The sequence below is a fragment of the Megascapheus bottae genome, chromosome 32 (assembly GCF_031878675.1).
Source record: "Megascapheus bottae isolate mThoBot1 chromosome 32, mThoBot2.hap1, whole genome shotgun sequence".
Classification (NCBI taxonomy): Eukaryota; Metazoa; Chordata; class Mammalia; order Rodentia; family Geomyidae; genus Megascapheus; species Megascapheus bottae.
The window spans coordinates 9,609,117-9,623,485 of NC_143540.1; the positions used below are offsets into that span (position 1 = coordinate 9,609,117).

At 46.5% G+C, this 14,369-nt stretch overlaps 1 protein-coding gene across 1 annotated transcript; it reads left to right on the top strand.

The window, feature by feature from the left end:
- The first annotated feature begins 196 nt into the window (after positions 1–196).
- Positions 197–3,279, top strand: LOC150043279 (C-C chemokine receptor type 1-like). The gene is made up of 2 exons (XM_090323094.1): positions 197–264; positions 2,150–3,279. The coding sequence occupies exon 2, from the start codon at positions 2,161–2,163 to the stop codon at positions 3,229–3,231; it is 1,071 nt and encodes a 356-aa protein (XP_090179220.1). The 5' UTR covers positions 197–264; positions 2,150–2,160; the 3' UTR covers positions 3,232–3,279.
- Positions 3,280–14,369: the final 11,090 nt, after the last annotated feature.

Genomic DNA, 14,369 nt, shown 5'->3' on the forward strand with positions numbered 1-14,369 from the left:
TGCTTTGATCCCTGGGTTGTAAGAGTCTTTCTAGTAAACTTGAACCCTGGAGCGTGATCATGGGAGAATTCATATGTGGCCATTCAACCATAGAAAAACAGAAGTTGGCCTCTTCCTACTCCGTCCCATCACTGATTAGAGTCCAGATTTACTTCATCTTACAGGAAGTGAGTACTTCCTTCTTATTCAGGACTTTAAATCTTGAGATTCATAAAGACTTTTAAAAAAAGCCCCAGAAACAAAGGATAAGACATCCCTGAGCAGGTGAGTAAAATGGCCTTTTATCTTTTCTGTGTTGTCAGTGCTGAATGTGAAGAGTGAAAAGTTGCCGAAAGACACTCAGGAGAATGTCTGCGTGGTGGTGGACACTTGGTTCTCGAAAGCAATTGCTTTATCTGTAAAGCAATTATGAATGGAACAATGTCGACAACAGTGGGAGATTTCTAAGGCTTGGGTGGGGGGAGTTGGATATAAAAATAGTCTTTTTTTTTCCCCAGTCCTAGGGCTTTTGAACTCGGGGCCTGAGCACTGTCCTTGAACATTCTCAAGGCTAGAGCTCTACCACTTGCGCCACTGCACCACTTCTGGCTTTTCTATGTATGTGGTACCGAGGAATCGAACCCAGGTCTTTGTGCATGCTAGGTGAGCATTCTGCCACTAGGCCAGATTCCTGATTCAGTCAACTTTCTTGAGTGATTGGTTGTTGGTGACTGATGAAGAAAGCCTAGCATTCAATAATAGCAATTTTTAAAATGCAAAAAAAAAAAAACACAGAAGTCCATCTTATGGACGGGGCCTTCGGGAGAAAGTTAATTGAAATACAGAGATGATTTGGCAGTGTTTCCCAACGAAAAGAAAAATCAGTTCTGTTGTGTGAAGAAAATGATTGCAAGAGGGAAATAGTGATGAAAACTTTTTTTAAAAAAAATTGCAAAGTCAGTTGTTGGTGGCTCACGCCTGTCACCCTAGCTGCTCGGGAGGGTGAGATCTGAGGATCCTGGTTCAAAGCCAGCCTGGGCAGGAAAGTCCATGAGACTCTTAGCTGCAATAAACTAGCAAAATAAGCTGGAAGTGGAGCCACAGTTCCAGTGGTAGAGTGCCAGCTTTGTATGAACAGGGCTAAAGGCAGCTGTCCTGAGTTCAATATGAAGAGACCCAGCCAATATGAAGAGACTCAAGGCATTGTCTTTGGAAAGTTGATTGAAATGAAGCAATGACTTGCCAAATTCTCCCACATAAAAGGAAAGAAAAACTATGTTGCCTAAAGAAAATTGTAGCAAGAGGAAAATGTTTTATTAGGGGGGGGAAAGAACGGTGCATGTGTGCAAATGATTTGATAGGAATCTCTGTGTGTGTGTGTGTGTGTGTGTGTGTGTGTGTGTGTATGTGTGTGTGTGTGTGTGTATTAGCAATGGAGCTTGAACTCAGGACCTGAGTGCCATTCCTGAGTTTTGTGGCTTGAGCCACAACCCCACTTCCAGCTCTTTTTGCTGGTTAATCGCCAATAGGAGTCTTAATTGACTTTTTTGCCCCAGCTGGCTTTGAACCAGATCTCAGCCCCCTAAGTAGCTAGAATTGAAGTTGTGAGCCATCCCGCCCAGCTTCTTTTCTTTCTTTCTTTTTTTTTTCCAGTCCTGGACCTTGAACTCAGGGCCTGGGCACTGTCCTTGGACACTTTTTGCTCATGGCTAGCATTCTGCCAACTTGAACCACAGCACCATTTCTGGCTTTTTTCTGTTTACGTGGTACCGAGGAATCGAACCCGGGTCTTCGTGCGTGCTAGGCAAGCACTTTAACCACTAGGCCAAACTCCCAGGCCTCATTGCTTTGTCTTTGGTGGCCCCTGAACCCAGTTGTCTCTAATAACCAAGTAAATTTAGGAGCTCTTAGCCAGACACGGTGGCTCACACCTGTCATTCTAACTACTCAGGAGGCTGAGATCTGAAGATCTCGGTTCAAAGCCAGCCCGGGTACTAAAGTCCTTGAGACTCTCCAATGAACCATTAGAAAATGGAGCTGGGGTTCCAGAGATAGGGTGGCAGCCTTGAGCTGAAGAGCTCAGGGACAGCGCCCAAGCCCAGAGTTCAAGCCCCACAACTGACCAAAAAATATATATATATATTTAGGAACTTTTGTTTTTCATCCATAGGAAAAGCCAAGATGGAGATGACAACGGTGACAACAGACGATTATGTTGTAGCCACGGAATATGATTATGGGGCCAGCACTCCATGTATAAAAGTGACCGAGAGAGCCTTTGGAGCTCGATTGCTTCCCCCTTTGTATTCCCTGGTGTTTATAATTGGTCTGGTTGGCAATATTCTGGTAGTCTTGGTTCTACTACAAAACAGAAGGCTTCGGAATATGACAAGCATTTATCTCCTTAACCTAGCCGTCTCCGATCTGCTCTTCCTCGTCACGTTGCCTTTCTGGATCAATTACAAACTGAGGGACAATTGGATCTTTGGGGACATTATGTGCAAACTCCTCTCCATGCTCTATTACTTAGGCCTGTACGGTGAAATCTTCTTTATCATGCTATTAACCATCGACAGATATCTAGCCATTGTCCATGCTGTGTTTGCTTTACGAGCTCGGACTGTCACTTTTGGCCTGGTCACCAGTCTGATCACATGGCTGATAGCTTTCTTAGCTTCCCTGCCAGGCTTGTATTTCTCCAGGACTCAACAGGAATTCCAACACCACACGTGCAGCTTATATTTCCCCATAGACAGCCTGAGATTCTGGAGGCAATTCCAGGCTCTGAAACTGAACGTGTTGGGATTCGTGCTGCCTGTCTTGGTGATGATTATCTGCTACACAGGAATTATTCATATCCTCCTCAGACGACCGAATGAAAAGAAAGCCAAAGCTGTCCGGCTGATTTTTGCCATCATGATTATCTTCTTCCTCTTCTGGTCGCCTTATAATTTGTCCATACTCGTCTCTGCGTTCCAGGAGTCTCTGTTCACCCAGCTGTGTGAGCAGAGCCGACAGCTGGATTTGGCTATCCAGATAACCGAGGTGATTGCTTATAGCCATTGCTGTGTCAATCCTATCATCTACGTCTTTGTAGGGGAACGCTTCCGGAAATACCTCCGCCAGCTGTTCCAGAGGCATGTAGCTGGGCATCTGGTTCAGTGGCTGCCCTTTATTTCCGTGGACAGGCTGGAAAGAGCCAGTTCCATGTCACCATCCACGGGAGAGCATGAGCTTTCTGCTGGCTTCTGACGCTGAGATCCCTGAAAGCTACGGGGCAAGTATTGCATCTGCCAGTCACTTCCAGGACAAGGGGAAAATTCTGGAATTTGGAACTCAGCAAGGGCCCCAATTGTTGCCTTTTTTTTTTTTTTGGAGTGGGGGGTCACCAGTCCTGGGGCTTGAACTGAGGGCCTGAGCACTTACCCTTGGGTTTTCTCAAGGCTAGAGCTCTACCACTTGAGCCACAGCGTCACTTCTGGCTTTCTTCTATGTAGGTGGTACTGAGGAATCGAACCCAGGCCTTCGTGCATGCTAGGGGCGAGCACTCTACCACGAGGCCAAACTCCCAGTTGTTGCTTCTTGAGCTTGTCTTTTCTATAAACTTCTTCCTGATAAGGAGCTAGACGACGGAAAAGAGCCATTTTACAGGCAAAAACCCAGTGAGTGCCAGGGACAGCCTTAGGAAGAGCTTTAGTGCCTGGGCTGGCTTTGAACCAGGATCCTCAGATCTCAGCCTCTTGAGTAGCTAAGAGGACAGGCGTGAGCCACTGCGCCCGGCTGACTGTTCTCTTGGTACAATGAAGACCTTAATGACTCTGCACAAAAGCAAATGGGAAGACACGAGCTCGGAGGCCAGCTGCATGTCAGCTGCTCTTTTTTTGAGCCTCAGAAGCTCTGGCTGCACTGTGAAATGAAGATTTAACTGCACGAAGAAAACAATGGCCTGGTACTTTAGTGAAAATAAAAACCATACTGGAGTCACCATGATTTGTTAATGGAGGACTGTTTCATCTCATCTCCTCCTCCTCCTCCTCCTCCTCCTCCTCCCCTCCTCCTCCTCCTCATCCTTCTCCTCTTCCTCCTTCTCTTTCTTTCTCCTTTTTTAGGCCCAGAGTCAACTCCAGCCCCTGGAATTTATTAAGCAAGGCAAGTAAGTGTTCGACCACTCGAGCCACAGCACCACGTCTGGTTTTCTGGTGTTTCAGTGGAGCTAGGAGTTTTTCAGACTTTCTTGTGGTAAAGAAAGTGGGAGGTGGGAAAGGGGCTAAGGGAGGGCAGAGAGCAGACAGGCTGAGAAGAAATAATGGAAACACTTAGATGGACACATGAAATTGTAAGCCACCCCCCCCCGCAAACCCAACCTTTTGAAATTCAGAAAAATTTAAGTTAAAATTTAATAAGAAATTAACAACAACAACAAAAAAAAGAAAGCCAGGGGCTCGTGGCTCATAGCTGTCATCTACTCAGAGGCTGAGATCTGAGAATTGTGGTTCAAAGCCAGCGTGAGCAATAAATCTTCGAGACTCTTAGCTCCAATGAACCACCAAACAAACAACAACAACAAAAGCCAGAAGAGGAGCTGGGACTCGAGAGACAGAGCACCAGACTTGACCATAAAAGCTCAAGGACAGCACCCAGGCCCTGAGTGCAAGCCCCAAGGATGGCATTAGAAACAAAAGCAACAACAAAGATAAAACCAAGAACACATAACCCTACATTTTTCTTTTTGGCCAGTTCTGGGCCTTGAACTCAGGACCTGAGCACTGTCCTTGGACTTTCTCAAGGCTAGAGCTCTACCACTTGAGCCTCAGCACCACTTCTGGCTTTTTCTATGCATGTGGTACCCAGGAATCAAACCTGGGTCTTCCTGCATGCTAGGCAAACACTCTACTACTAAGCCACTCTCTATGTATTTGATTGCATTATTTCCATCAGAATTCTGAGGCTTGGGCGGGTTAGGGGTGGGGAGTTGGGAATGGAAGAGTTGTGCCAGAAAGAAAGGATTCACAGATACAAAAAAAGAAAAAGAAAAAGAAAAAAAAAACCAATCCTGGAAGTGAGACCAGAGAGCCTGACTCATTGTAGGAACTGAAAGTTACTCACAACGACATTGAAGGTTGGTAGGGGTGGGGGGGGGGGTGGGAAGGGGGGGCGTTGCTAAGCAGGAACCTGGAGGACGCTGCTGTGGTCAAATGGGGATCAAGCTGCAGGGAGTTGAGTGGGTTCTAGTGAACCTTCTCATTTTCCTTTATCAGCAAATGAGTCAAACTTGTTGGGTGGGGTAGGGGGGGGAGGGGGCAGTGCAACCATCCTTAAATTTGAAGTTTGCAAGGCTTCAGATTGAGAGAGCAGCAGAGAAAGTCTGTTCGGTTTGGGCATCCAAAGCATGTAAGGGTTGGATGCTTGGGTCGGTTGAGTAGAATGCTAGCTGATGACAAAACGTGGCAGGTACCGGGTTCGAATCTCAATCTCAGATCTAAAAAACAACAACAATAATCAGAAGAGGGTAGATGTTTAGGGATTCAAATAAAATAAAATAATTGTGAGGGACCAGGAAGGTGGCCTGGAGGTAGAATACTTGCCTAGCATGCACAAAGCCCTGGGTTCGATTCCTCAGTACCAAATCAATGGAAAAAAAAAAAAAGCTAAAAGTGGTACCATGGCTCAAGTGGCAGAGCACTAACCTTGAGAAAGCTCAAGGACAGTGCCCAGGCCCTGAGTTCGAGCTCTAGAACTGACAAAACAAGCAAGCAAGCAAGAAAAAGACTGGGGTTCTGCTTAGTGATTAAACCGGATTTGGACTTGAGACCTTGATATCCATTATATCTCTTGTTTGTCTAACAGTATGACAATAATTTGCTTTAAAAAATGCATGTTTGCATAGAAAAAGGCCCCACACCTAGCAGATCAGGAGAGAGGGAAATCAAATATGTTGACCCCAGGGCCTTTGCTTCAATCCTCGAAAAAACTTGTGATTGTTCAAACTATGGCTGCCCACAGAAGGAAGTGAGCAGCCTTTTGTGTTGCAAGCAAAGAAGGGAAGATGTTGAAAGCTTGCAACTGCAGCAGCAAACTGCCACCTCAGACCCAGACGTGACATTTAAACATGATATGTGAACCCCTTCACTCAGCTCCAGGAGCTAAGATAGCACCAAAGCTCCCTTTACCAGAACCAGGAAAACACCTGTACAGGCCATGTCTGGAATAGGATGGTTTTAATTGATAAAATTCTGTGTATAGGATTATAGGTCCTCACCAAACAAAACTACCAGCAGAGAAACCTCAAACTTCACTTCCCCAAAGCAACATATATCTCATGGTAACATTATGTCAGCAGTAGCAGGTCATTTGACTGTCACTTATGCTACTCTTTCGAGTCCCAGGTCAAAGTTTTGGAGATGGAATGGGGGGACTATGGAGTCCTGTGCTCGAGTCTCTAAATGACACTAAAAGTGTCCCAAAGAATCTTTTATGTTGGAGTACCAGGACTAGAATCGATTGCAGCTTTAACGTCGAGGTTAAGAGCTCCGAGTCCAGGGTTGGCTGTCCGAGACACTGAGTTGCTCGTGGAGGTTCTCAGCCATTCCTTTGCGTGGCTTGGCTAGAATACAGTTTTCTAGCAATTCTTTGAATGCTTGAAAACCACTGGGCAGCAATCTGCCAAGGGTCAATCTTCTTGACTGTTATCTGGAGGAGAAATGAGTGTGCTTAGCACCTATCTGACCCTTGTCACACAGGGTAAATGAGCTGGAAGGGACTTCTCAAAGGGTTGAACCATAGACTGAGATCCACTTAGTCAACTAAAGTGTATACAGAAGTCCGGGCTTCACGCCTGGAATCCCAGCTACTCAAGAGCCTGAGATCTGAGGATCCCAGTTCAAAGCCAGCCTGGGGACTAAAATCCATTATCTCCATGGAACCACTAGAAAACCAGAAGTGGGGCTGTGGCTCAAAGGGTAGGGTGGTAGCCTTGAGCTGAAGAGCTCAGGGACAGCGCCCAGGCCCAGAGTTCAAGTCCCACAACTAACAACAAAATCTCAGGCCTTAGCTATGGGCCAGGAGTTTGGCCTAGAGGTAGAGTACTCGCCTAGCATACACGAAGACCCGGGTTCGATTCCTCGGTACCACATACATAGAAAAAAGCCGGGAGTGGTGCTGAGGCTCAAGTGGTAGAGCTCTAGCCTTGAGAAAGTCCAAGGACAGTGCTCAGGCCCCTGAGTTCAAGCCCTAGGACTGCCAAAAAAATATATTCTATTATATATAATATATATATTGAGCCTCCTGATGAGTGAGCCAGAAACAAAGTATGGCTGTGAGATGTTATCTGCCTTCCTCTGTGTGGAAGATACAGATAGAGATCAAGAGGTTTCTCTGAACTAAGACCACAAGCTCAGCACATATTAACCATATAAGTACATTAATAACTACAGAGGGGTTGGGGATGTGGCTCTGTGGTAGAGTGCTTACCTAGCAGCCACAGGGCCCTGGGTTCCATCCCCAGAACACACACACACACACACACACACACACACACACACACACCCCATTAAAACAAGTTAACCAGCCAGGTGCCAGTGGCTCACGCCTATCATCCTAGCAATTCCAGAGGCTGAGATCGTGGTTCAAAGCCAATCCTGGCACAAAAGTCTGTGAGACTCTTGTCTCCCATGAACCACTGGAAAACCAGAAGTGGTTCTGAGTCTCCCAGTGTCAAAGCACAAAGAGACTCAGGGACAAATGTCCCTCGGATCTTTGAGTTCAAGCCCCACCATGGACAAAATTAAATCAATGAATAAATACAGAAGAAGCCCTTGGGGTCCCAAAGTCATTTTTTTCACATAGTGAAATAATCATAAAAATCCAACAGACACACAGCCACCAGGCCAATGGTAAGAACAGGAGCAGGGGAGACGGAAGCCTGGCCCTGTGACTGTGGAAAACAGCAGTGTGGTTCTAATGACATGGCAGCTGTTACCCAAACCACAAACATAGTCCACACACACACACACACACACACACACACACACACACACTAACCAGAAAGGTTAGGAAATGCGGCAAAAAACCCCCTTGCCCCCCTTTTGACTTGGGGTTCCCATGCTGCAAAGCAACAAGCCAGCAAATTGGCATCCTGTACGCATGCCCATCTAGCCTGTTACCTGACCAGAGGGCTCATATGACGGGGTGACTGTTGGTCTGGTTGGAAGTTATGATCAGAACCCCATGACTGGGCCCTTCTTTCCATCCCCCCACCCCACACTGCTGATTGATGGGGAGCATTTTAGAGAAGTAAGGCCCTGGTTGGTTATTTGAGTCCCAGCCTCCCCCACCTCACACCCCTCACCCCCCCCCCCGCCCTTCCCAACACGCACACACCCCTTTCCCTGAATAGGCAGAGTTGTTGTGGGCTACATGAGTTCTCAAAAAATAAACCAAGGCTGGGTGCTGGTGGCAAACACCTGTCATCCTAACTACGCAGGAGGCTGAGATCTGAGGATCCAGGTTCAAAGCCAGCCTGGTTAGGAACCTCCATAAGGCTTATCTGCAACAAACTACAGAGGAAGAAGAGGAAGAAGAAGAAGAAGAAGAAGAAGAAGAAGAAGAAGAAGAAGAAGAAGAAGAAGAAGAAGAAGAAGGAGGAGGAGGAGGAGGAGGAGGACGAGGAGGAGGAGGAGGAGGAGAAGAAGAAGAAGAAGAAGAAGAAGAAGAAGAAGAAGAAGAAGAAGAAGAAGAAGAAGAAGAAGAGAGGAGGAGGAGGAGGAGGAGAAGAAGAAGAAGAGCAGGAGGAGCTCAGTTATTAGCTCTGGGGGGGGGAATTTTTAAAAAAGCTACAAAAGAGTCTCACAAACTTTTCTGCCTGGGCTGGCTTTGAACCACGATCCTCAGATCTCAGGCTCCTGAGTGGCTAGGATGATAGGCGTGAGCCCCCCAGTGGCTTGGGTTTTTGTACTTGGTCTAACCAGGGAGAGGAGTCTTTTGGAAGAAAAAGTCGCCCTCTGATGGACAGAAAGGAGAAAAGCACACAGAGGACCAAAGGATTCGACTGAGCAAAACAACACAGCGAAAGAAGCCTGGGTGTTTGGTGGCTCAGCCAGCCAGAGCCTAAGGGGGAAAGAGAATGGGTTATAAGAAGAAAAACTGGGGCTGGGAGTGTGGCCTAGTGGTTAAAGTGCTTGCCTAGCATGCACGAAGACCCGGGTTCAATTCCTTGGTACCACATACATAGAAAAAAGCCAGAAGTGGTGCTGAGGCTCAAGTGGTAGAGCTCTGGCCTTGAGAATGCTCAAGGACAGTGCTCAGGCCCTGAGTTCAAGCCCCAGGACTGGCGAGGAGGAGGAGGACGACGACAACGATAACAACAACTGACATTTAAAAAAAAGGGGGGGTGACATTTTCTGAGTGCTCGCAAGGGGACAGTATTTCCCTACAGTGAGCTGAAGTTCAAGGGCAATTCTCAGGCCATTCTGTCTCTCTATGACAGTGGCGTTGTTATTCCAGTAGAGGGGAGTGGTGAACAGCACATTTCATTGGCATATTTATTTATTTATTTATTTGGTTTTGGTGCTGGTCCTGGGGCTTGAACTCTGAGACTGGGCACTGTCCCTGAGCTCTTCAGCTCAAGGCTAGGGAGTTTGGCCTAGTGGTAGAGTGCTTGCCTAGCATGCACAAAGACCAGGGTTCGATTCCTTGGTACCACATACATAGAAAAAAGCCGGAAATGGTGCTGAGGCTCAAGTGGTAGAGCTCTAGCCTTGAGAAAGTCCAAGGACAGTGCTCAGGCCCTGAGCTCAAGCCCAGGACTGGCAAAAAAAAAAAAAAGAATTAGGTCAAACATGAAACCTCCAGCAGAAATATCAGATGTGAGCAATCTAGCTATCTGTCTGTCTATCTCCACACACACACACACACACACACACACACACACACACACACACACACACACACACACGGGTTGTCTGCCCACAAGCTGAATTTCTTGTAAGTTGATAGCATTCACCTTCTAAAACTCAAATCTGTTCCCATTTTCTCATGTTATTTTCCCATCTTAAAAATGTCAAGCCCCATGACTCACAAAAGAAAGAAAGAAAGAAAGAAAGAAAGAAAGAAAGAAAGAAAGAAAGAAAGAAAAAGAAAGAAAGGCAAACACAAATGCTGCGCCCTGAGTTCAAGGTCAAGTCCCAAACCAACATAAACATACAGCAAACACACACACACACACACACACACACACACACACACACACACACACACACTAGAAGTTCATGTTTTTTATTTGTTTATTTTGTTTTATAATGTTTTGCTGGTCCTGGGGCTTGAACTCAGGGCCTGAGCCTCTTTGTGCTCAAGGCTATCTAGCACTCTACCACTTGAGCCATAGCACCACTTCTGGCTTTTTCTCAGTGATTTATTGGAGATAAGAATCTCATAGACTTTCCTGCCTGGACTGGCTTTGAACTGAGATCCTCAGATCTCAGCTTCCCGAGTAGCTATGATGCTAGGCGTGAGCCACCAGTATTCAGCTTGGGTTTTCCTTTCTTTAATATCCTTGTTATCTAACATAAGAAGTAGTTCATGGGGGGGCCCAGCGTGTGGCTTTATGATAGAGTGCTTGCATGAAGCCCTGGGTTCGATTCCTCAGTCCCACATCCACAGCAAAAGCCAGAAATGGTGCTGTGGTTCAAGTGGTAGAGCGCCAGCCTTGAAGAAAGCCCAAGGACAGTGCTCAGGCCCTGAGTTCAAGCCCCAGGACTGGCAAAAAGAAAACAAGTTAGTGATGGAGTATAGAGTTGAATGAAGATAGAATTAGAGCTAGAGATGACGGTGAAGATGGAATTGAGATAGTGATACTTCCAGATCCATCTTACTCCTTATGCCTTCTGCCCCTCTGGTGCCAGCTCCATAAAGGAGACACAAGGCCACTGTGGTGGAGAAATGGGTTATGGGTAAGCAGACTTCAGGGATGTGGGAGTGGAATCAAGGCCCCTGCTCTTTCCTCTTTTTTGTTTTTTGTTTTCTTTTTGGTGAGAGGAACTGGGAAATAGAGTGTGGAAGCTCCAGGGTACATAAACGTAATAAAATCCTTTTCCTGATTTCCCCCTTCTACTCCCCTCTTCTCTCCACTCCCCCCCTCCACCATGCAGCTAAGAAGTTGGGCGGTATAAGTTTTCATTCTCAAAAGTAACTAGCAAAGTCAATGTACCCAGATTGAGATTTGTTGTTGTTTTGCCAGTCCTGGGGCTTGAACTCAGGGCCTGGGCACTGTCCCTAAGCTTCTTTTTGCTTAAGGTTAGTGCTCTACCACTTGAGCCACAGTACCACTCTTCTGGCTTTTTCTGTGTATGTGGTATACTGAGGAATCGAACCCAGGGCTTCATGCATGCACATCATGGTTTGAAGCCAGCCTATGTGGAAATGTCAGTAAGACTTGAGCTGTGGCTCAAGTGGTTGAGCGATAAGCCTTCAGAGAAGAGGAGAAAAGGCTACAGGAACATGTTGTGGCCCCGAGTTCAAGTCCTAGTATTAGCACACACACACACACACACACACACACACACACACACACACACACACACACACCAGGGCTCAGAGTTTGGCCTAGTTGTAGAGTGCTGGCCTGGCATGCACAAAGATCCAGGTTCGATTCCTCGGTACCACATACATAGAAAAAGCTGGAAGTGGTGCTGAGGCTCAAGTGGCAGAGCTCTAGCCTTGAGAAAATCCAAGGACAGTGCTCAGGCCCTGAGTTCAAGCCCCAGGACTGGCAAAAAAAAATTGTCTCAGACTTTCCTGCTCAGGTTGGCTTTGAACTGCAATCTTCAGAGCTCAGACTTCTGAGTAGGATAACAGGTGTGAGTCACCAGTGCCAGACCCCACAAATAGTTTGAAATCTGAGCTGTGGTAATTAGGCACCCATGTAAATTGCAATATCCTTAAGACTAGACTTCCCCTTTTGAACATTCAATCTGCGTAAGATTGGAATTCAGTCCAAGCTCGCCCGGGCCTCTAGCACTTTCTATTCAAAGCAATAATAGGGATACTCTTCATCTTGAAACTTAACATGAGGAAACACAAGACGCCTCAGTTTCAAACTATCTTCGAATTTAGGGAATCAGCATTTAACTCAACACTTGTTATGAGTCTTCTCCAGATCACCTGCCTTACTAAAGAATTGTCATTTTTCTCTCTCTTTTTTTTTTTTTGGTCAGTCCCGGGGCTTGAACTCAGGGCCTGGGTACTGTCCCTGAGCTTCTTTTTGCTCAAGGCTGAGCACTATCACTTGAGCCACAGTGCTACTTCTGGGTTTTTCTATGTAGGTAGGACAGAGGAGTCGAACCCAGGGCTTCATGCATGTGAAGCAAGTACTCTACCATGAAGTCACATTCGCAGCTCCGAGTCTCTCAGCTCTGTCCACCAAGACTGGCTGTGAACTTTGATCTTTAGATCTCAACCTCCAGAGTAGCTAAGGCTCCTCACATTGTTTTATTTGTTTATTTATTTGGCCCTGGGGCTTGAACTCAAGGTCTGGGTGTTGTCCCTGAGCCTTTTGTTTTTGCACTGGCAGCACAGCTCTTTTTTTTTTTTTTTTTAATTTTTGAGTGTGTATAAATGCTTAGAGACAAGAGTCTCATGCCTGCCTTCCTAGCTACTTAGGCTGGCTGAGAATCATAGTTCAATGCCAGCCTGGGCAGGAAAGTCCATGAGATTGATATCTCTAATGAACCACCAGAAAACCAAAAGTGGAGCTGTGATTACAAGTGATAGAGCACTAATCTTGAGCAAAAGACCTCAGGGACAGTGCCCTAAGCCCTGAGTTCAAACCCCAGGACTGATTTTTTTTTTAAATGGACTTTCTTGCCCAGGCTGGCTTCAAATTACAGTCCTCAGATCTCAGCCTCGTAGGTTGACAGGTATGAGCCACCAGCCTCAGGCCAAAATTGTTGTTTAAGGGTTGGGGACATAGCTCAGCAGTAAAGTACTTGCAAGTTCCTGGGTTTGCTCCACTTGTGGGGGGGGGGGGAAGGGGAAATAAGAGATTCAGAGGGAAGTTGAAATGCTAGGGAACAGAGGGGCATTCTTTCTTCCTCAAGGCACGTATAAACAGGTGCAGCAGCAGCAGTGGGTGAGAGGTTTTATTTCATTTAATTATTGAATCTGTGTGTGTGTGTGTGTGTGTGTGTGTGTGTGTGTTGATCCCATGACTTGGCTTCTTTTTTGGGGGGGTGCTTCAAAAGAGATAAGAGTCTCATGGATTTTCATGCTGGAGCTGGCTTTGAACCTCAATCCTCAGATCTCAGCCTCTTGAGTAGCTAGGATAACAGGTGTGAGCTGTGCTCTTCCTAATTTAATCATTAGATTAGGAGTTGGTTTTTTTTGAAGATTTGGGGTGTGTGTGTGTGTGTGTGTGTGTGTGTGTATGCCAGTTCTGGGGCTTGAACTCAGGGTTTGAGCACCGTCTCTGAGCTTCCTCTGCTCAAGGCTAGCACTCTTCCACTTGAGCCACAGCACCACTTCCAGCTTTTTTCTCTGTATGTGGTACCGAGGAATCGAACCCGGGTCTGCATGCATGCTAGGCAAGCACTTTAACCACTAGGCCAAACTCCCGGCCCTACATTTCCAGCTTTATTATTTATTTTCTTTTTTTGGTAGTTAATTGGAGAGAAGAGCCTCACAGTCTTTTCTGCCTAGGTTGGCTTCACGCTACACTCCTTAGATTGCAGCCTCCTGAGTAGCTGGGATTACAAGGCATGAGCTACTCATTCTTTCTTCTTCTTCTTGTAAGGTTTGGAGAAAGGAGTTGCCCACCACGTGTTTCTTGACAGAAGAGTTTCTTGGGAGAAACCGAATCTGTCAGCCCCGTGCAAGATGGAGGTACGCAAAGGCTGCACCAGATAGAGGATTTAGGGGTGCAAAGGATACAGGGTGAGGGAAAAGGGAAATGGGACCTATTTTCTAAAGGTTAATTGGAGATAAGAATTTCAGCTCCTGGGCCGGGAGTTTGGCCTAGTGGTTAAAGTGCTTGCCTAGCATGCACGAAGACCTGGGTTCGATTCCTCGGTACCACATACATAGAAAAAAGTCGGACGTGGTGCTGAGACTCAAGGGGTAGAGCTCTAGCCTTGAGAAAGTCCAAGGACAGTGCTCAGGCCCTGAGCTCAAGCCCAGGATTGGCAAAAAAAAAAAAAAAAAAAAAAAAGAATTTCAGCTCCTTTAGTGCCCAGGCTGGCTTGGAACCCTGATCCTCAGATCTCAGTGTCTTGAGTAGCTAGGATGACATGCCCGGCTGGACTCCTTCCTCTTCTCTACCACATATAGGCTTTAAAAGTTTCCCTGTCTTGTCATTGCAGCCCTTCTCAGCACTCCTGTCCTGGAATTCGCATCCTTTGGAA